We start from the raw sequence: 20432 nt of genomic DNA, 5'->3' as shown, positions 1-20432 counted from the left end.
TGTAAGTGGCATTTCCTTTGTTCTATTTCCCACCTTTTCTCTTCACCCGTTTTAAGGCATTTTCTTCCCACTTTTTCTTCAACAAGTTTAAATTCCAGCCTGCTTAATTTTCTATACAGTTCCTGAGCTTGCTCAGTGTGTGCAATATTACAGTTCCCAGTACCAGGGATTGTACCAGATATAAAATAAAGTAAAGAGTGTCCATCAGTTGTTTGCCGGACTAAATCTGACATTGCCAACAAGAACAATTAAGAACCCCAAATGCAATGACCTATAGTTAGTGACAGTAACACTAATCACTGGCCTTTTAAATCTGTTTGCATCATAATGTTAGACACAGCCAAATACCACATCTCATTTTTAAGCACATTATTCATATTTTATTTGTAAGTAAGAACACAGGATTACAGCTGTCATCCCTTGTAAAAGAAAAGTGCATTTAAGTATATTTGTTAAAGGTATACTTAACTTTATGGAAAAGTACATACTTTTATCATTAAAATTAATACACACTTAAAAACATACTAAATGTACTATTTTTGAACAACTTGAGTATATTTCGATTGTAATTAAGATATATATATATATTTAAATACAACATAAAAGATTCAGATAGTGCTTTTGAGTAATTTTTCCTATATCTTCTCCAAACTTTAGATTAGATTTAAGTATGTGTTTTACATAATTTTTTAATACACTTGAAGTATTTTTTTAAATGCACTAGTTTTTGTATTGATGCACATATTGTGCATACCTTAATGACACTGGACAAAAAAACTAAAGTGCACTTTAAACAGTATTTAAGGCTAGGGTTAAAAAAAATGTTTAATTTAAAGAAAATTGCTTAAAATACATTTTATGAAAATACAGAAAAAGTATTTTTAATGTACATTTTCATAAAGTTTATTAAATTGCATTTTTTACCTAATTTAAACATACTTTAAATGCTCCTAAATATATTTGTTGTTTTCAAAGGATCAAGTCAAAAACAACTACTTTAATCTTTTTTAATGGTCAGAAACACAATAAAAACAACTAAAAATAGACAGTTAAAAGTGTCTATCATTATTTTGTTGATCCGTCTCTGGTCTTGAAGACTCACACTGAGTTACATTTTCTTAGGGTTTTCTTACAATGATGAAATAAACCACCTCCCACACTTTCTTCACTGCAGTTCCCAGACCTCCTACAGTGTTTAGGGTTTTTCATGTCACACGATCATGAGTTCTCCTTGCTGAAGCTGCTGATTGCATCAAAAACTGGAAAATTTGCTGCAGTGACATCACCTGAACTTCCTCACGGCTCATCCCACTCAATCACTTGATCAGCTGATGAGCATTGCGGCAGCTTGCATGTCTGTCTTATTTTTTATTTTTATCCCCAATTTAGCTTAGCCAATTGTCCCACTCATTCAGCTGCTACTCAGCTGTATATCCCCCATTACTTATAGCCACAAGACCAGTACATGCCTCCTCTGATACATGTGAAGTCAGCCACCTCCTTTTTTCTAACTGCTGCTGATGCAGCATTACCGAGTAGCATCACAGCGCATTTGGAGGAAAGCGCAGCAACTCAGTTACCTTGGTTACCGATACATCAGCTCACAGAGGCCTTATGCTGATCGACATCACCCTAGGAGTGATGAGGAAAAAAGAGCGCCATCTACCATCTTTCCACCCAGAGAGAGCAAGGCTTATTGTGCTCTCTCAGCTGTGCTCTGGCAGCTGATGGCAAGCTGCATGACAGGGATTCAACCCAACAATCTCCCAATCATAGTGGCAGTGCTTAGTTTGCTGGACCACTCTGTGCCGTATATACAATAATATATTGAAATATTGCTGGTACTATTAAATATATAGTACCAGTCAAAAGTTTGGACACACCTTCTCATTCAATATTTTTCTTTATTTCTTTATTTAATTTCTTTATTTTCTACACTGAAGATTAATATTAGGGATATGAAAACAATTAAGGGACACATATGGAATTACGTAATAAACAGTAAAAAAGTGGTAGTCCTCCACATTAATCCCCTGATCTAAACCTGATCAATTGATATGGTGATTTGTGTTGATTTGGAGTGCCCAAACGTTTATTTGGTACGGTATAATTTAATTTAATCTGTTTTGCAGTATAATTAAAATTTGGTCATACAATTTATGTTTAATTTTACAGTTTTACTTAATTCAATAAATAGATTTAGTTTAGGTTCAGGTTCGAGTTTTTCCAAAAAAATAAGCATACAGTATAAACAGTGTTTACCTATCAAATGGAATCGGTTATTTTTACTTGTTTTTTTTTTTTTTTTTTTTTTTTACATTTTTTTACAGAAAAAACTTTAAATGTGCTTAATTTAGAACAAAATAAAAATATTAAATAAAATTATTTTTTCCCTAGAGAAGAAGAAGAAGTGAAGACATATTATTATATCTTATATATTTCAGTACATATAACAAAAAAGTGCCAAAAAAGCCATTTATGATCATTTTAAGTTTGTTTGTAATCGGTAAATATTTGACTTTGGTGGGGGCAAATATGTTTATTTACAGTTTTAAAAGCCTTTTTTTTATTGCAAGCCTGTTATTTTACCTCAGAATAAAACATGCAAATATATAACTTATAGTACTTCCTGCTTCCTGTATTGTAGCTATATTGTATGACACTGCTGTGGGTCACAGGATCCATGTAACTAGCACCTAGCATAGCACAGTATTTAACACTAAACAAAAACACTTACCGGATAGTGTTGCTGTTTTCTCTGTGTCCCTGTAGCCTTGGTTAGCTTTAGCCTTTTCCTCAGGTTTGGCTTCATTAGTTTCTTCCTTTAAGCCTGTGTTTTATCTTCTGATGTGTGTTTAGCTCCAGTTCAGTTCAGCTGAGGTAGATAACTAGACTAGTTTTCTACTAGTTTTAGATTTTGAGGGAGCAAAGAAATGCTAATAAAAGCTAGTCTAGCATTTACGCTAATTTTTACTCCCCATTTTATTACTTTTGCACAGGTTACTGCAGACACCAGCACAGAAAAGCCTCATTTGGAAGGATATATATAAGGAAAAACACACTCTTGTGTTACCAGTGTATTAGCAGCTCAATGCTAGATAGGAGCATTTAGCTGTATTGACATCAGCTGTTACCATTTTAGCTAATTAAAACAAGAGGCTAGATCACTGCTAGGTAAACTCTGAATTATACCTGACTGCGTGCCTTCCTGCCTCAGAATCCTGACTAAATAGGCAGGCTTTTTAACGTTTCAGACACACATAGGTCTCGTTTAGCTTATTGTCTCCTTTGGAAGAAATTAGTTATGTTCATTACTATTTTAAGCTATTAAATTAACGTGCTGTAATGAATAAAGATTATGTAAGTCTAAACAAAGCTTTAGTTTCTCCTAGTTTCTCACAGAGGTGAGAAACTGTTAATACAGGGATAAAACTATATATTATGACCATCTTCTTGTTTCTACACCTATTATGTATTTTGTCAGCTCTACTGATCATACCGGACACTTTGTAGTTCTATAATAATAATTACAAACTGTAGTCCTGTATCTGTTCCTTTGTATATTTTATACATTACTAACCTTCTTTTCAGATTAGGACCCCAAAGGATAGAAAAACACCACAGAACAGATATTATTTTTTGGGTGGTGGGTCATTATTCTCAGCACTGCAGTGATTAGCACTGATCAGCATGGTGGTGGTGTAAAAAATGCTTTAAATGTTCAACTTTTTTTAATTGACTGACCTTCATTTCTTAGGTTGGTTTCCTGGGGCGGTCCTGATGAGAGACAGAGCATACTTTCAAAGTTCTTAAAATGTTTCAGATTGAATGACCTTCATTTTTTAAATCCATTTTCCTTACTTATTTAAGTAGTTCTTGCCATAATATTGTGGCGTGGAAGAGGAAGGAAGACCCGTGAGACTCATGCTGAATGCTCAACAGCTCCTTTATTGAACCGGCTTGCCACTCACTTACAGTCTTTAGCAAGACTAGGAGAGCTAAAAAACCATTACCCCACAGAGCTAAAACAGCCCAAAGGCCACCAACCCAGATCCAGAGTGGTGCCCACCCTCTCTGCATAACCCCTCCCAAGGGAGATGCCCCACCCCTGTCATCCTCGCACACAGGAGAACAGAACCATGCCTACAGGCAGCCACACACACAACCCAGAGCCGCCACAATATGGATTAGAACATTACTCAAATAGGGTTATTCACTGTATACCTGTAACTCCACCTCTTCACAACTTTACAACTGATGCTCTCAAACACATTAAGAGGCAAGAAATTCAAGTAATTAACTCTTGACGAGTTCAGCACAGCTGTTAACTGAAAACCTAAATTCCAGATGACTCTACCTCATAAAGCTGACAGAAAAAAATCCAGCCAAGATGTGAAAAGCTGTCATCTAAGCAAGAGGTGCTACTTCGAAGAATGTAACATATAAAACATATTCTGGTTTGTCGAACCTTTTTTTCAACTAAATAATTCCATATGTTTTTCCTCATAGTTCTTAATAGTCTGAACTTTTGACAAACACTGGTGTATATGGTTTTTTGTTGGAAGGACTTAAGTTTCAAATAGACCATATTTATTGGAAAAAAGGCTGTGTTGCAGTTTAAGGGGTCCAAATGCTTTATCTACCGGGTTTACAGCTCTAAAAAATTAATTTTATTCCACCATATGTTCCCTACCATCATTAACAGTAAATAGTAGCGTGATTATTTTTTACTACAGATACTATTGCAGTTAAAAATGCATTAGCTCTATTTGAGTTTATGTGATAAAGTAGGCTAAGTGCATTGAAGCTGAGTAGGTCTGGAAGCCAGTCTGAGCAGTGGGGGAATTTTAATTGGAACCAGGGATATATGAAGAGACAGAGACCCTCCCAGTCAACTGTAATGGAGCTTTTTAGGTGAAAGGGGAATGTGTGCAGACGACTGCCAGCATCTGGCTCTGGGTCAGATTTCCTGGAGCCTTCTGCTCTAAAAACAAACCCCAACATATGGAATCCCATCCACCACCCTCAAAATAAAGACGTGAGGCACACATGAGCTAACACAGCCCACCATTCCTCTCAAAGCAAAAATACAGCTCAAACTTTACTAAAAGGTTTTCTTCTCTGTTTTCTTTTCTGAGGTTTTCTTTCTCTTTATGCTTTTTCCTTCTGTTTTCTTTGCCCCAGATTGACCTAAGAGATGACCCCAAGACCATCACCAAGTTAAACGATGTGAAGGAGAAGCCAATTGCGACAGAGCAGGGGCAGAAGTTGGCAAAGGAGGTGAGGCAAGAGAAATGTACTACAAAAACCTGGGTTAAAATATGAATTAATAACTTTAAATCCTCTGAGGATACATCTTCAGTACTGAACTTTGGTTTTAAGTGAAAGGTTCACCCAAATTTAAATAGACAACACAAAGCAGAAATACAAAGTTTTCACTTCTCAAAAACCACCAAAGTTTGCTCTTCAGACCTCTCTGAGAAAACAGTGTGGGTGTGGCCTTATAAATCTATAAATGTGCATGATTGACAGCCCCCTGGTATCACTTTTTTGTTTGTGTTTGTTATGGAGAGGCTACATTCATATTAATAGCCTGAAATAACTTTTTGCCAATTATCAATATTAAACCCAAACAAGCACCGAATGTTAATCTACACAGATTTCTCTCCTGAAAATTGTTTGTTTGAGTGAGTAAAGCACTTCCTTTTATTTACTGTAAGCTTAGATTTCCGGTTAGCGGGCAATGCCCCCCCAACAGTGCAACAGAGTTCTGGTAAACCAGGGTGAAATTAGTGGTTTGTCCCAAGTAGCTTGTTTTAACATAGTAAACGCACAGACTACAGGCAGTAAGCATCTAATGCTAACACTGCTCCAGCAGTGCTAGCCAGGGTTAGCAGCAAGCAACAGTTTGATAATACTTACCTCTGAGCGGCAAAAGAGCTAGCACTACAGAAAGTGGCTAATGCTAATACTGCTCCAGCAGTGCTAGCCAGGGCTAGCAGCAAGCAACAGTCTGATAATACTTACCTCTGAACAGCAAAAGAGCTAGCGCTGCAGAAAGCATCTAATTCTAATGGTGCTCCATCAGTGCTACTTGGGGTAAGCAGCAGGCAACAGTCCGATAATACTGACGTCTGGATGGTAAAAGAGTCAGCGCTTAGAGCAGTTAACGAGTAACGCTAATACTGCCAGGGTTAGCAGCAAACAACAGTCTGATAATACTTACCTTTGAGCGATGAAAGAGATAGCACTGCAGTAAGCGGCTAATGCTAATGGTACTCTAGCGGGGGTTAGCAGCAGACAACAGGGAAATTTAGCTATTTTGGGAAAATTAAAGGATTTTAAGTGCACCTTATATTGCAAAAAAAAAAAATATACAGTAAGAAAATACTGGCTGCAGCTCTTATACATCCTTATTATGGTATAAGGTTTAACAGAAAATATAATCCAAGTCTTAACATGAATTAGTGCATATCATTTTGATTAATCAGTCTTTTTTTTAAGTGATTGACATTTCTAATTAACACCATTCTGTTTCTACATAGATTGGAGCCTGCTGTTACGTGGAGTGCTCAGCCCTGACGCAGAAAGGCTTGAAGACGGTGTTTGATGAAGCCATTATCGCCATTCTGGCTCCAAAGAAGGGCGTGTTAAAGCGCCGCCTCGGCCCGCGCTGCATCAACTGCTGTCTGATCACGTGAGCAGACTGCCCCCACGCGTCAGTGCCAGGGCAGGGAGTCGGGGGGCGAGAGCTGGAAGACTGATACTGATACCCAGCCCACTGCTGTTGGAGGGGGCGGGGTGTCAAGGTTTCAACAACAACCAGGACAACAGGACCCTGTGGGTGAACTGTTCATAAACAGGTGATAAAAATGAAAACACACTGTTTTGACATTGCAGGGGATGGAGAAACTTGGATACGAGACGTTTTTAATGCTCAGAAGCTGAAGATGAATAGAGGGATGGAGGGAGTGAGCAAGAACAAGCGACAGAAAGATTTTCAGCTGTGAGAGATACTTAAAAAATGACAAGAAAAAGGAAAAAAAACAACAACACTAAATCACAAACAAACAAAAAAAAAGCACAGAGGAGAACAACCTTCCAGGGAGAGACAACAACGAATGGCACACTGAAACACTGCTGATTATGAACTGAAATGACTGTAATTCAGCAGATCCACTGTTTTTCTCGTCTGCTTCTGTTTGCATGTTTGGTTTGGAGAGAAAAAGAGAAAACGAGAAAACAAAACAGCCCAGACAGTCTAACGAGCACAACCAAGACTTTTACAGAAGTAGGACTTTATTTGTCTCCGAAAAAAGGGAAACCGTTATCTTGCAACATGAGGTTGCAAAATGCGCTTGCCTTTCGCAAAATTCTTCTTCTGAAGGCCCTCATTTACAGGAATTTAAAGATAGGATAGGAGGAATGATCTAATGGGTGGATCTCACCACTGAAAATATATAAAAAAAGGCTTAAACTAGGAACAAATAAGTTAATATCTGAAGGAAACTGTGAGATATTTAGAGAGACATTTAGAGAGACATTTACAGATATTTATGTCCCCCGCAGTGTTCAATGACCTTGGAAGAAATACTGTATCTGGGATTTCTTAGGACAAGCATGTGGAACCTGGTAAACCTGCTTTTTTTTTTTTTATCACAGTCCGATATCCATTGTCGATATCCATCGACGACTTGGCCTTTGCCCACAACTTCCTGTTCCTCTTCCTCCTCAAGTTCCTGGTCTTCACTTGAGCTTGTAGGTGAGCTGCTTGCGATGCCAGCGAATCCAAAGCGGCGCTGCCAAGAGCCCAGTCAGAAAACCTACAGTCGCCCCCAGGGAACAGGAAACGGGCCACACCTACAGGAAGCAACCACAGAAAAAAAATCAGCAACAACCAATCAGTCCTGACCGTCAGTTCTGACCGTCAGGGGCACAACTATCTGCAACTGTCTAAAAACTGCTGGCTGCAACGAACATAAAGAGATCACTGTGGTGTTTAAAAAAAAAAAAAAAAAAGTCAACTTTTGTACGTTACTCTGAGCTTTAAGCTGCATTAATTCGTTCTATCTGCTTTTTTTTACTTTAAAAGTTTGATATCTGTGTGCATTTCTCAATTTCTGAATTTCTGAGGCCTTGCCTCTCTAAGCTCTGCGCTCCTATTGATCTCAAATGTCAGAATTTATTGAAAAAAGTAAGACTAAAAAAAAAAAAACAGTGACTTAAATCTTTAAGTGACATTAGTTGCTATTTTAAACTCTGCTGCACTTTGAGTACATGCGACCAGTGATATGAGTGTATTATGAGTGTTTTTTAAAACTTCCAGCGTCTAATGTTTTTTTTAATCAAATAAAAGAGAATTTAAGAATTATGACTATAGTGGAGTATAAAAAAAAAGAACTAGTCAGTTACGAGTGGAATAAAAAAAACTCACACATGAAGTATATAAAGTAAAAAAAAAAGAAAATCTACATGGCGCAAAGTTATTTTTAATAATATTTTAAAGTTTAAAAAAATGAAAAAAAAAAAAAAAAGACAGTTGCATTGACTTTCTAAGCTCTAAGTGAACCGTGATTCATGATTCATGATGTTTTAATTCGATTTATGTACATTTTGTTTCATGACTTGCCTCAAAATGTTGATGATTGCTGATTATAAACTTTTTTTTTTTTTCATAAAACAAAAAAAATCTTTCCTGCTTTTATCTTCTCAGAATGTATGTAAAAAAAAAAACAAAAGAAAAATGAAGCACACGTACTGGGCCTTATTTGTTAGTTATTTACAGATGAAAAACGTTTTTTTATCTTTTGCAAGTAAAAAGAAAAAAGCAGCTGCTGGTGGTGAAGTGGGGCATCTGATCTAATCGTTGCTCGTGACGCTACATGGCATTTATGTAAGCTTTAATAAATCTGTTCTGGTCTGATGACTGAATCTACATAATGGTGACCTTTCGAGAGATGGAGAAGTGTTTTTTTGTATTGTGCTCAGTTGTGGATTAATCTTCCTGGAGCTTCAAAAGGGTTAGAAGTGTGACTTTTCTTAGCTTAAAAAACTGAAAGACAACTGAAAGACTGTAGTCAACACACTACAGGGTTTGGACAATGAAACTGAAACACCTGGTTTTAGAGCACAGTAATTTATTGTGGTGACGGACAGTTCTGGTGGAAACAGGAGAGTTGAGGTTCACATTGAATTCTGCCGTGATTTGAGCAGCCATGGTTTTATGTTGTTTGGATACAATCCGGGTTAGCACCCGAACATCCCTTTCAGACAGCTTCCTCTTACAGCGTCCACAGTTAATCCTGTTGGATGTGGTTGGTCCTTCCTGGTGGTATGCTGACATTACCCTGGATACCGTGGCTCTTGATGCATCACAAAGACTTGTTGTCTTGGTCACAGATGCCCCAGAAAGACGTGCACCAAAAATTTGTCCTCTTTTGAACTCTGGTATGTCGCCCATAATGTTGAGTGCATTGCAATATTTTGAGTAGAACTGTGCTCTTACCCTGCTAATTAAACCTTCACACTCTGCTCTTACTGGTGCAATAATGTGCAATTAATGAAGATTGGCCACCAGGCTGCTCCAATTTAGCCATGAAACCTCCCACACTAAAATGACAGGTGTTTCAGTTTCATTGTCCAACCCCTGTATATGGCCAAAAGTATTCGCTCATCCATCAAAATCAATGAACTTAAATCTAGGTGTTCTGATCATTTCCATGACCACAGATATATAATAAAAGCAGCAGCTAGGCATGCTGGGACTGCTTATTTTACTAATGCTACAAACATTAGTGAAAGAATGGGTCTCAGGCTCTCAGTGAACTCCAGCACTGTGGTACCGTGATAGGATGCAGCACCTGTGCAGCAACAAGTCCAGTTGTGAAATTTCACTACTCACTACTAAATATTCCACAGCCAACTGATTTTAACACATTATAACACAGTGAAAGAGACTGGGAACGACAGTGACTCTGTGCTCTGTCAGTGTAAAATAACAGAGTGGCGTCAGCGAATGCTGAGGAGCATAGTGCACAGAGGAGCCTGAACCCGATTTAAACCAAACATTTTTTTAGTAAGTAGAGCGCTAATACTGAGCTTTTTAGAAACATTTTCAGGCTGTTTGAATGAGCGAAATCTGTTCAGAATGATGTTAATTAACATTGCAACACTGAAGAAGTATAGACCTATTGTTTAAGAAAAATGTTTTTTTAAGAACAGCTACACACAGCCCTTCAAGTCAAATGTGGACAAGTAGAGAAGCTTGTCTGTGAGTGAGCCCCAGAGCTGCATGATTATAACATTCTAACTTGTGCAGTCACGCTCCTCAACACCTTGGAATAAACTCTGAAATACTCTGATACGCCACCAAAGAGTTTCCTTCAATTTAACTTATAGTTTAATTTGGAGAATAAACTCAAACAATTTAACACTTTCACACATTTTTGTTTAACTCTAAATTTGCTGTGTACAATCTTGATATTCTAGACGAAAGTGTAAGTTGTAAGGTCAATTCCTTGATATACGGACTAATAATAATGTACTGAAATAATTTTGTAGATACAAGGTTTTTATATACTAGATCAGAGGTCACTAATAGCGGACCACGGTTCGGGTCCGGACCCAGACGTTGTCCAATCCGGACCCAAACCGATAAACTACTGAGAAGGATTTAATTCTGACCGTGTTCATTTAAAGCGGCGGAGCGTTTATTGTCTTTATGGTTTACGTGCTTTGCGTAGTAAACTTACAGACCAATCACGTGTGCTGTAAGATCACCAAACGCTCTCATCAGCCAATCAGATCTGTGCAGATGCGAGAGCGCGGAGCCACACAGGAGAAGCAGGCGGTGAGAAGTGGGAGAATAAAGCGCGCTCTCTTTACTCCCAAAACAACCCTACCTCAACACTAAGGCAGCCCCCAGGGGACAAAAAGCATTGGCAACTTTCCCCATCAATTTTACCCACAACATAATAAAGTCTGATACAGTAATAAAATAAAATAAAATAATACTGCTGTTTTTTTTTTTTTAAAGTTGATATTTTGGCCATGTTCAGCAAACATTTCTCCATATATTGTACGATTTATCATTCATGTAATTATTATTATGACAGGCAGGCCTAAATCTAATATTAATATAATCAAATAGAATAAATATAGCATTTTGAAACAAAGTGAACATACAGATTCACATTATTAGATTCGATATGTTAAATTATTATATATTAGGGTGTGTCCATTTATTTTATGATAGGTTGATAATATAATTATTGTGACAGGCCTATTTAAAACAATAAATATTGTTGAAATATATTAGTATGTGTAATTTGTTTTGTCTTTCAGTTGTTGATTGCATAAAACACTGACAGAACTACTATAGGCTTCTTCAGTAAACAGAATAAAACACTGAATTATAACACAAGTTAACGTGTTGTTACATGTGGCGACGGTCCGGACCTTAGCCTGATGAAATTTTCCCTAACTGGACCAAACTGAATTCTAATTAAATACCCCTGTACTAGATACTAGAATTTCTGGCTTAAGAATGTGTACTCTACACACCCTTCTTATACACTTCTTAGAGGAAGAAAGCATCTCTCTTATGATCTAAAACATAAGACAGAGCATTTTCAGAGCGAGCCAATAAAGAATGGCAGGAAGATTGATTTTTCTATTATGTGAGGGCTGTGGAAGTGATATGAGCTTCATTACAGCGTGGTGTCACAGTTCTGAGAGTAGTGGCTCATTTCATCATCAGCCTGCTCTTCTGAGGAGCTGCTTTACTGCTTTATTCCAGCTGAACTGAGCACAGAACGCCGGTCCCTCTCTGCCTGTTTATGTCAGCTGCCGTCTCCATGGCCTCGTCTAGACATGGGCTGCGTGTGTGTGAGGGAGAAAGCACACATGGGACACTTCAGCCTCACATTTTGAGGGCACGACGAGGACACACACAAGCCCCCCCACTCTGATCGAGGTCTCCGTACCATGTATGAATAATTCACGCTGCAGTGCGGCCCTTCCATGCTTTGTGAAGTTTTAATTTTTCATGAACATCAGGTCACTCATCAGTCCACTCTGAGGTATTTACTAGTGATTTGTTGATTTGATGGTCAGTTTTATGTCTGATCTGGTTTTATGTTTTAGTTTGACAATAATAATAAATATTAACAATAAGTATTAACTACTGGACTGCAGTTTAGGTTGATGAATGACGTGATGTGACTAAATATTTAAAAAAACGCAAATTTAATAATGTTATTATATATATAATGGCAGGAGAAAAACAAAGGTTGTGGCATGCCTGGATGACTGGCTCCCTAATCCCTCAATTGTGTTAATAGTGCTATACAGCTCTGTAAAAAAAAAAAAAAATTTTTAGGTTTTACCAAATTAAAAAAACCTCTGGAATATAATCAAGCCTTCGAAGCCATCAAACCAAGCTGAACTGCTTAAATTTTTGCATCAGGAGTACAGCATAAAGTTAATCCAAAAGCAGTGTGTAAGACTGGTGGAGGAAAACATGATGCCAAGATACATGAAAACTGTGATTAAAAACCAGAGTTATTCCACCAAATATTGATTCTGAACTCTTAAAACTTTATGAATATGAACTTGCTTTCTTTGCATTATGTGAGCTTTAAAAGCTCTGCATCTTTTTTGTTATTTCAGACATTTCTCATTTTCTGCAAATAAATGCTCTAAATGACAATATTTTTATTGGAATTTGAGAGAAATATAGAATTTATAGAATAAAACAACAATGTTCATTTTACTTAAACATATACCTATAAATAGCAAAATCAGAGATACTGATTCAGAAACTGAAATGAAATCTTTACTATGAAATAATTTGACACTTCTATGTTGTAGAAACCGAACCTTGCAGAGGCAATATAAGAAATGTTAAGTAAAACTAATATTATTAATTGCTGATTACATACACCAATAAGTGTCTTCAGTCCCTTGAAAATAAAAGTCCCATTATGAAGGTTGTGATGTCACTGATGACAAAGGTTACTTTCTTAAAAATGGGTAAAGTTTTCTGCATTAAAATGACAGCATGGACAGAGAATTCTTGGATATGTTTAAATAGCTTGATGTTTTAATTAATATAGTTAAATGACTGCTGATGATTTTTCTGTGTACCAGTAGTCTGCGGTCTAATATAATAAATACTCTAAAGAATTAAAAAAGTAATTATTTAAACATCATTATTAGGATTCTGATAATGATCCATAAAAGGTGATGTAATAAATATCGGACAGGGAAATAAAGACATCATATACTACAGTGTGCGTTTCTTTACTTTGAATTATTATGAAATCAGGTCACTCTGCAGGGTTTAAAGAGAGAAAGATCTAGAGATGTGTTTGCTGAAGAAATGCTCAGACTGAGTTGTTAGAACTGGCACACATGATAAAAATAGATGCCTTTGTGAAATTATATATATATATATATATATATATATGTGATCACAAGCCATCAAACCAAGCTGAACTGCTTAAATTTTTGCACCAGGAGTAAAGGCATAAAGTTATTTAAAAGCAGTGTGTAAGACTGGTGGAGGAGAACATGCCAAGATGCATGAAAACTGTAATAAAAAAACTGGATTATTCTACTCTGAAGAAGCTCTGCATCTTTTTTGTTGTTTCAGCCATTTCTCATTTTCTGCAAATAAATGCTCTGAATGACAATATTTTTATTTGGAATTTGGGAGAAATGTTGTCTGTAGTTTATAGAATAAAACAACAACAATGTTCATTTTACTCAAACATAAACCTATAAATAGCAAAATTAGAGAAACTTTTTTTCCAGAGCTGTATATATAATGTATACCGCGAAGTTGTCTATAGCATTTAAAAGATAGACATTTAAAGCCCTGAAACAAAAGGTTCTTTAGGTTGAAACTGTGGAGAAACCCCTTATGGTGCTTGGAGACACCTTAAATAATGAAATTTAATTCTTGAATGTTCCTTGAGGCATTGGGGGGGTTCCTCCACTGTCTTTCACTTCACCAGTCATGCACATGAATGGGACATGACTTTTGCAAGAAAGAAAAAAAAAAACACCACACTGATATGTGGGATATGTGTGTGTGCGATCTCCTGCATTGTAGAATGTAGATTTCTACCAGAGTCGCTTCTCTGTTTGCATGGAAAATCTGAGCCAGATGCTGCCGGACACGATCATTACCACTCACTGCACTGTCCATTTTATAGGCTGAAAATCGGCCTATACGATACATAGAGGATCAATCTCACCATCTCCAGTTGTAAGGACAATTGTATATCAGTCTACATTCAGGGGTTGGACAATGAATCTGAAACACAGTTGAGGTGCACATTGAATCCTGCCGTGATTTGATCAGCCGTGGTTTTATGTTTTTTTGGATACAATCCGGGTTAGCACCCGAACATCCCTTTCAGACAGCTTCCTCTTACAGCGTCCACAGTTAATCCTGTTGGATGTGGTTTGTCCTTCTTGGTGGTATGCTGACATTACCCTGGATACCGTGGCTCTTGATGCGTCACAAAGACTTGCTGTCTTGGTCACAGATGCGCCAGCAAGATGTGCACCAACAATTTGTCCTCTTTTGAACTCTGGAATGTCACCCATAATGTTGTGTGCATTGCAATATTTTGAGCAGAACTGTTAAAGCTCTTACTCTGCTAATTGAACCTTCACACTCTGCTCTTACTGGTGCAATAATGTGAAATTAATGAAGATTGAACACCAGGCTGCTCCAATTTAGCCATGAAACCTCCCACGCTAAAATGACAGGTGTTTCAGTTTCATTGTCCACCCCTGTATGTAGTGCATTATATACAGTGTATGGTCTACAGCACTTTAATACTGACCTGCCAGGGTCTATCCCAGTCGAGGGGAATGGGAAAAGCTCCAAGCCACGCTCCAACTATGCTGCAGCCGGTCGTGATTTGGAGGGATGTGTCCCACACCGACATCGCTCTGAAACACACATGCATTTATTACTCAACACTACGGTTAATCCTGTTGAATTAGTTGTTAACTGAGAGCCGATGTGCAATTATATATATGTGTACAGTGTGTTTTTCGTCCATTTACAGACTGTTAAGTCACAAACGAAACAACATATCACACACAGGCATAAGCAAACGAACAGGTTATTGGGTTCAAAGCCGACAGGAATTCTCATATGAATCCCATATTTCGTTGCAAGTAAGTAAAACCTCAGTTGTTTATCTGTACCGGAGAAAAATGTCCCGCAGTTCTTAGGTAGAGATAACACAGCTGTATAAACACGGGGCATTCCTGACCAGCTCAGACCAGCTGAGCAGATCTGTCCGTGCTACTAATATAAAAACAGACATGCACTAGAATGCACTAAGTTCAAAATTCCCTCACCTATTCAAGCTTTTCTGTTTATTAATAATACGCTCTGTGCATAGAAATGATGTGGCATATACTGTATATTTATCCCATCATTAGTGATAACACAACACAAGGAGGGTAAAGAGGCAGGCTAGCACATGCCTCCTCCGACACGTGATGTCAGCCACCACCTCTTTTTGATCTGCTGCGGAAATGGCATTACCGAGTTGGAGGAAAGAGCAGTGACTCGGTTCTGATACATCAGCTCACAAATGCCTTGTGCTGATCGACATCACCCTAGGAGTGATGAGGGGAAAGCGTTCCATCTACTTTACCCACCCAGAGAGAGCAAGGCCAATTGTGCTCTCTCAGGGCTCTGGCAGCTGATGGCAAGCTGCATGACCGGGATTCAAGTGAGCCAAGTGAGTGAGGTTAAACACTGATTGTGGGTATTTTAAATCACTTTCCAAAGCTCAGTTTGTTTCCATTGCTACTAACCAGTGGTACGTTGTTAACTAATGACTTGTTTCCTAAAATGTACCCCCACCTAATTTTTACAATACACATTTTTTTCTGTAAAACCCCTGGCGGTTTAAACTTTTGTATCATTTAAGTTCACTGAATTTTGGTACCATGTCAGGTTTAAAAATAAGGGTTTTAAAACTTCTAAAATCTTATATTGCCAGGCAGGTATTAAGACTAGTCCTGGACACTACCAAAATCTATTTTTTTATTTCAATAGACAAACTGCAAAACATATTTAAAAGTCCTATAAAACCAAGCTTGAGAAGAAAAGGAGTACAGGAACCTGTACTACTGATCCCAATGTTATGCTATGTCGCCACCTTGTGGTTCATAAGGGTGTAAAATAAGGATAATAAAGGATAATGTGTTAATACTCTGTTTGAACAACTGCTCAAGGACTCAACGTGTATATAAATTTATTTCTACTTTTTTCCCTATTATCTCCTAATTTTAGCTAGGCCAACTGTCTAATATATTCAGCTGCTACACAGCTGTATATCCCCAAGCACTGGTGATGCCACAACACAAGGAGGGTGAAGACCAGCACATGCCTCCTCCAACACATGTGAAGTCAGACTTCACCTCTTTTAGAACTGCTGCTGATGCAGCATTGCCGAGGAGCATCCCAGCGCTCTCAGAGGAAAGCGCAGCGACTCTGTTCTGATACATCAGCTCACAGACGCAGCCTTATGCTGATCAACATCACCCTAGAAGTGATGTGGAAAAAGAGCACCATCAGCACTTTCAGACTGCTGGACCAGTTGGAGCCCCTTATGGTGTGTATACACACTCTACTCACTCTCCTATATATACAACAGTACTGATCAGACAGATCCTAAAGTCCAGCACTCACCCATCCCTACTGAACACTCGTATCCACGCCTGCACGTTCGGCCCGAGGACACACAGACACCTCAGTGTGGTGAAAGTAGAGAGCAGCACAGCCAGTGAAAACGTCTCCAGCGCTGACCTTTACAATTACATAACAAGGACAACACAGCAGTGTGTTAAATATATGTAACTATTATATCACAATATTTAATTAACAATAAACTTAAGGATACAGGACAAAAAAAATCAGTTTAAAGCAGATGAATCTAGGGATGTTAGCAAGGACTCTGTCTTTACTCTTTAATTACAATAAATATATTACAATATTTCGCCTCCTTACGACTCAGGAATACTACTGAATCTGCTTTCAATTAATTAAAAAAATCTTAAGGACTGCTGTTTAAATACACACTTTTCTTCAAAATGTGCTGTACTTCTTATTGAACAGCACTAATTACATCTACATTTAGTTTAGTTAGTCTTAGTTAATGTTATTCAAGCATTAATAAAAAAACAAATTGATATGCTTAGAGAATAAATTTACATTTACATTTAGGGTATTTAGCAGACGCCCTGATCTAGAGTGACTTACAAAAGTGCTTTGTTGTTTACTTCAAAATATCCATAGATAGTTCGTAGAGACAAGGATCAGGAGATACAGCAAGCTTTGATAATGTTTAGAACTCTAGCAGAATTTTATTGTATATGTATATAAAAAAATGATCAAATCAAATTAAATCAAATGTATTATTTGTATAGGGCTTTTTACAACTGATGTCATCACAAAGCAGCTTTCCAGAAATGTGATCACAGGACAGAGTATCAGGCAGAGTATCAGCTTTTAAATAAAATATATACAGCTCTGGAAAAAATTAAGAGACCACTTTAGTTTCTGAATCAGTTTCTCTGATTTTGCTATTTATAGGTTTATGTTTGAGTAAAATGAACATTGTTGTTTTATTCTATAAACTACAGACAACATTTCTCCCAAATTTCAAATAAAAATATGGTCATTCAGAGGATGTATTTGCATTAAATGAGAAATGGCTGAAATGCCAAAAAAAAAGCAGAGCTTTCAGACCTCAAATAATGCGAAAAAAAAAAAAAGTTCATATTCATAAAGTTCAGAAATCAATATTTGGTGGAATAACCCTGGTTTTTAATCACAGTTTTCATCATGCATCTTGGCATCATGTTCTCCTCCACCAGTCTTACACACTGCTTTTGGATAAATGTATGCCTTTACTCCTGGTGCAAAAATTCAAGCAGTTCAGTTTGGTTTGATGGCTTGTGATCACCCATCTTCCTCTTGATTTATATTCCATGGGTTTTCAATTTGGTAAAATCAAAGAAACTTATAATTTTTAAGTGGTCTCTTATTTTTTCCACAGATGTATATATTATATTATGTTTAATATAATTAATCCCAATAACAAATGTAACTATACACAATAAAATAATGCCATATTGCCCAGCTCAACTAAATGCATGGGAAAATATGATACGGAACATCTTATGTAAACTCTAACAGCCTGAGGTCTATGTTTTGGTTTAACAGCCTAATTTACATACTGCGATCTACACAACAAAAGCCTTATTTACACATAATACTCACTCCAGCAGCGGCGCTCCGTACAGAACAATCACCGTGTGGAAGAAGAGACACGACAGCAGCAAATACACACAGGATCTGATCAGCTTAGACAACTGAAGTAATAAAAAAAGAAGAAAAGAAATGTTATAAATAAAGTATCAGATCAACATATCATCCAATGAGTTGTGTGGATTATTTATTTATTATTTAATTTACTACCTTATAACTCAGTGTGTTCTTCTTTGTTGGTGGACTGATGCCCAGAAGCCAAAACACTGCGATGTTGACCACAGCAACAGAGCCAGCAACAGAATACAGCCAGATTAGGTGCGTCCCGTACACGGAGAACTTCTCCACCAGAACGGCCGGCATCACTGTGGCCATAAAGATGGAGGCGGCGATGATGGCGTGGGCCGAAGCCATCCCCCTGATCTCCACGTCCCACATTATTCAGGATATTCTTATTGAGCTATGTAAAAAGAAAAAAAGCATAAATTCAAAAGTGTTATTGATTAAAATGCACAAAATGTGTTTTATTATACAAGTTACAGAATTTGGAAATCCGCAGTAGGGGTGGGCAATATTGCCCTAAACTAATATCAACATTTAAATTTTCTTAGCGAATATAACAAAAGATTTAAAAAGAAAAAAAAACATTTTATCTGTTTCGTAAACAGTAACTTACCAAAACCTTGATTTCGTGTCAAACATTAATACTACCACAATTGTGCAGCATTTTAGTGCATGTATATAAACAAATAATTACAAGTAAATTCAGTAAATAGCAAAACAAATTTAAAAAAAGTCAAAAATATTGCTATCCCAATACAGTGTTTTTTATAGTCTTAAAATAGTTAGAAATATTAATCCACAAATATGGCACAACTGATGCTCTCAAACACAGTAAGAGGCAAATAATTAAAGTAATTAACTCTTGATGAGTTCAGTACAGCTGTTAACTGAAAGCCTGAATTCCAGGTGACTCTACCTCATAAAACTGACTAAGAAAATCCAGCCAAGATATTCAAAGCTGTCATCTAAGCAAGAGGAGCTACTTTGAAAAATCTAAAATAGGAAACATATTCTGGTTTATTTGACTCTTTTTGTTTACTACATATTTACATATGTTTTTCTTCATAGGTTAAGTGACTTTAATATTAATCTAAAATGCAGACATTTTTAAATAAAGAAAAACTACTCAATTTAAGGTATGTCCAAAATGTCCACTTCTACTGTATGTATACAAATTAAATTAAATTAATATTAAACATATTGTGACACAGGTACATGGGTAATTTAATGGCTTTAATATTGCTAAATAAAAAGGTGCAATTAAAGAACGCAATAAATAAGTTGTACAAAAACATTTTAAAACGGTGTGCGGTATGTATACAGTAAACGTGATGTATAATTTATACATACATACATACATAATACATACATTTAAAATATTAAAATCATCAATAAATAAAATAAAATTCAAACTTGCTCTTAGTATCGAACATTGATGCAGAAATGAACATAGAAACCTAATAATTGTAACACTATACTGTACGAACCAATATGAATCAGAAGAATACACAATGGTTCGTACAAAAAGACACAGTAATTAATAAATAAGCTGTAAAATATATAATATTAAATTAAAATATTATGCATACAGTGGAATTAGATTAGATAACCCAGATGTAGGAACAGCAGTCAGTACTTACTGATACAGGTTTTCTCCAGACTTCTGCTCTTCTGAGGCTCGCTGTGTTTTTATTACTGCATTTGATAAAACTAACCTAAAACTAACATCAACGTAGAACATGAAATATTAAACTATGAGCTTTAGTTTAATGGTTCAGGATGTTTCTATAGAGAGGAACGACATGACCGACTGAATTAACTACAGCGAATATCCGGCAACACCGAGCAGTCTATCAGCGGGACACAACAAGGTTAAAGCCCCACTCTGTCAAAATAAAAGTCTCAAATATTCTCATTATATTCTGTAATAGTTTACTATTATAATGTTCTACTAATTCAATAAATATTTATTTTTAATATTATAATGATAATAATTCATATTTACTGTATACGTCTAACATTATAACGACAATTACGATTAATGTACATTTTAAGCATT

General features: G+C 36.7%; 2 protein-coding genes across 2 annotated transcripts in view; one reads left to right on the top strand and one right to left on the bottom strand.

Moving 5' to 3' along the window:
* The window catches only part of rhoq (ras homolog family member Q), a 51316-nt gene extending 42370 nt beyond the window's left edge, over positions 1-8946 (top strand). Inside the window, exons 4-5 of the mRNA XM_022670342.2 lie at positions 5185-5280; positions 6546-8946. Of these exons, the coding sequence (XP_022526063.2) occupies positions 5185-5280; positions 6546-6701 (252 nt within the window). The 3' untranslated portion in view covers positions 6702-8946. The remainder of the gene's footprint in view (positions 1-5184; positions 5281-6545) is intronic.
* Positions 6914-20232, bottom strand: pigf (phosphatidylinositol glycan anchor biosynthesis, class F). The gene is made up of 6 exons (XM_007230972.4): positions 20014-20232; positions 18521-18770; positions 18323-18414; positions 16730-16846; positions 14859-14967; positions 6914-7860 (listed from the first exon to the last, which is right to left on the bottom strand). The coding sequence occupies exons 2-6, from the start codon at positions 18746-18748 to the stop codon at positions 7747-7749; spliced, it is 660 nt and encodes a 219-aa protein (XP_007231034.1). The 5' UTR covers positions 18749-18770; positions 20014-20232; the 3' UTR covers positions 6914-7746.
* Between the last annotated feature and the right edge of the window lie 200 nt (positions 20233-20432).

This window comes from Astyanax mexicanus, chromosome 15 (assembly GCF_023375975.1).
Source record: "Astyanax mexicanus isolate ESR-SI-001 chromosome 15, AstMex3_surface, whole genome shotgun sequence".
Classification (NCBI taxonomy): domain Eukaryota; kingdom Metazoa; phylum Chordata; class Actinopteri; order Characiformes; family Acestrorhamphidae; genus Astyanax; species Astyanax mexicanus.
The sequence above is the reverse complement of the archived record's forward strand: the minus strand, read 5'-3'. Positions and strand labels throughout refer to the sequence as shown.

Bases quoted from the DNA above. Each gene is read 5' to 3' on its own strand.
- pigf (XM_007230972.4), bottom strand. From the start codon at position 18,748: ATGTGGGACGTGGAGATCAGGGGGATGGCTTCGGCCCACGCCATCATC. The intron at 16,847-18,322 runs GTGAGTATTATG...GTAATTGTAAAG, and splicing joins TACGGAGCGCCGCTGCTGGA to GTCAGCGCTGGAGACGTTTT. The intron at 14,968-16,729 runs GTGAGTGCTGGA...TGTGTGTTTCAG, and splicing joins CGAGTGTTCAGTAGGGATGG to AGCGATGTCGGTGTGGGACA.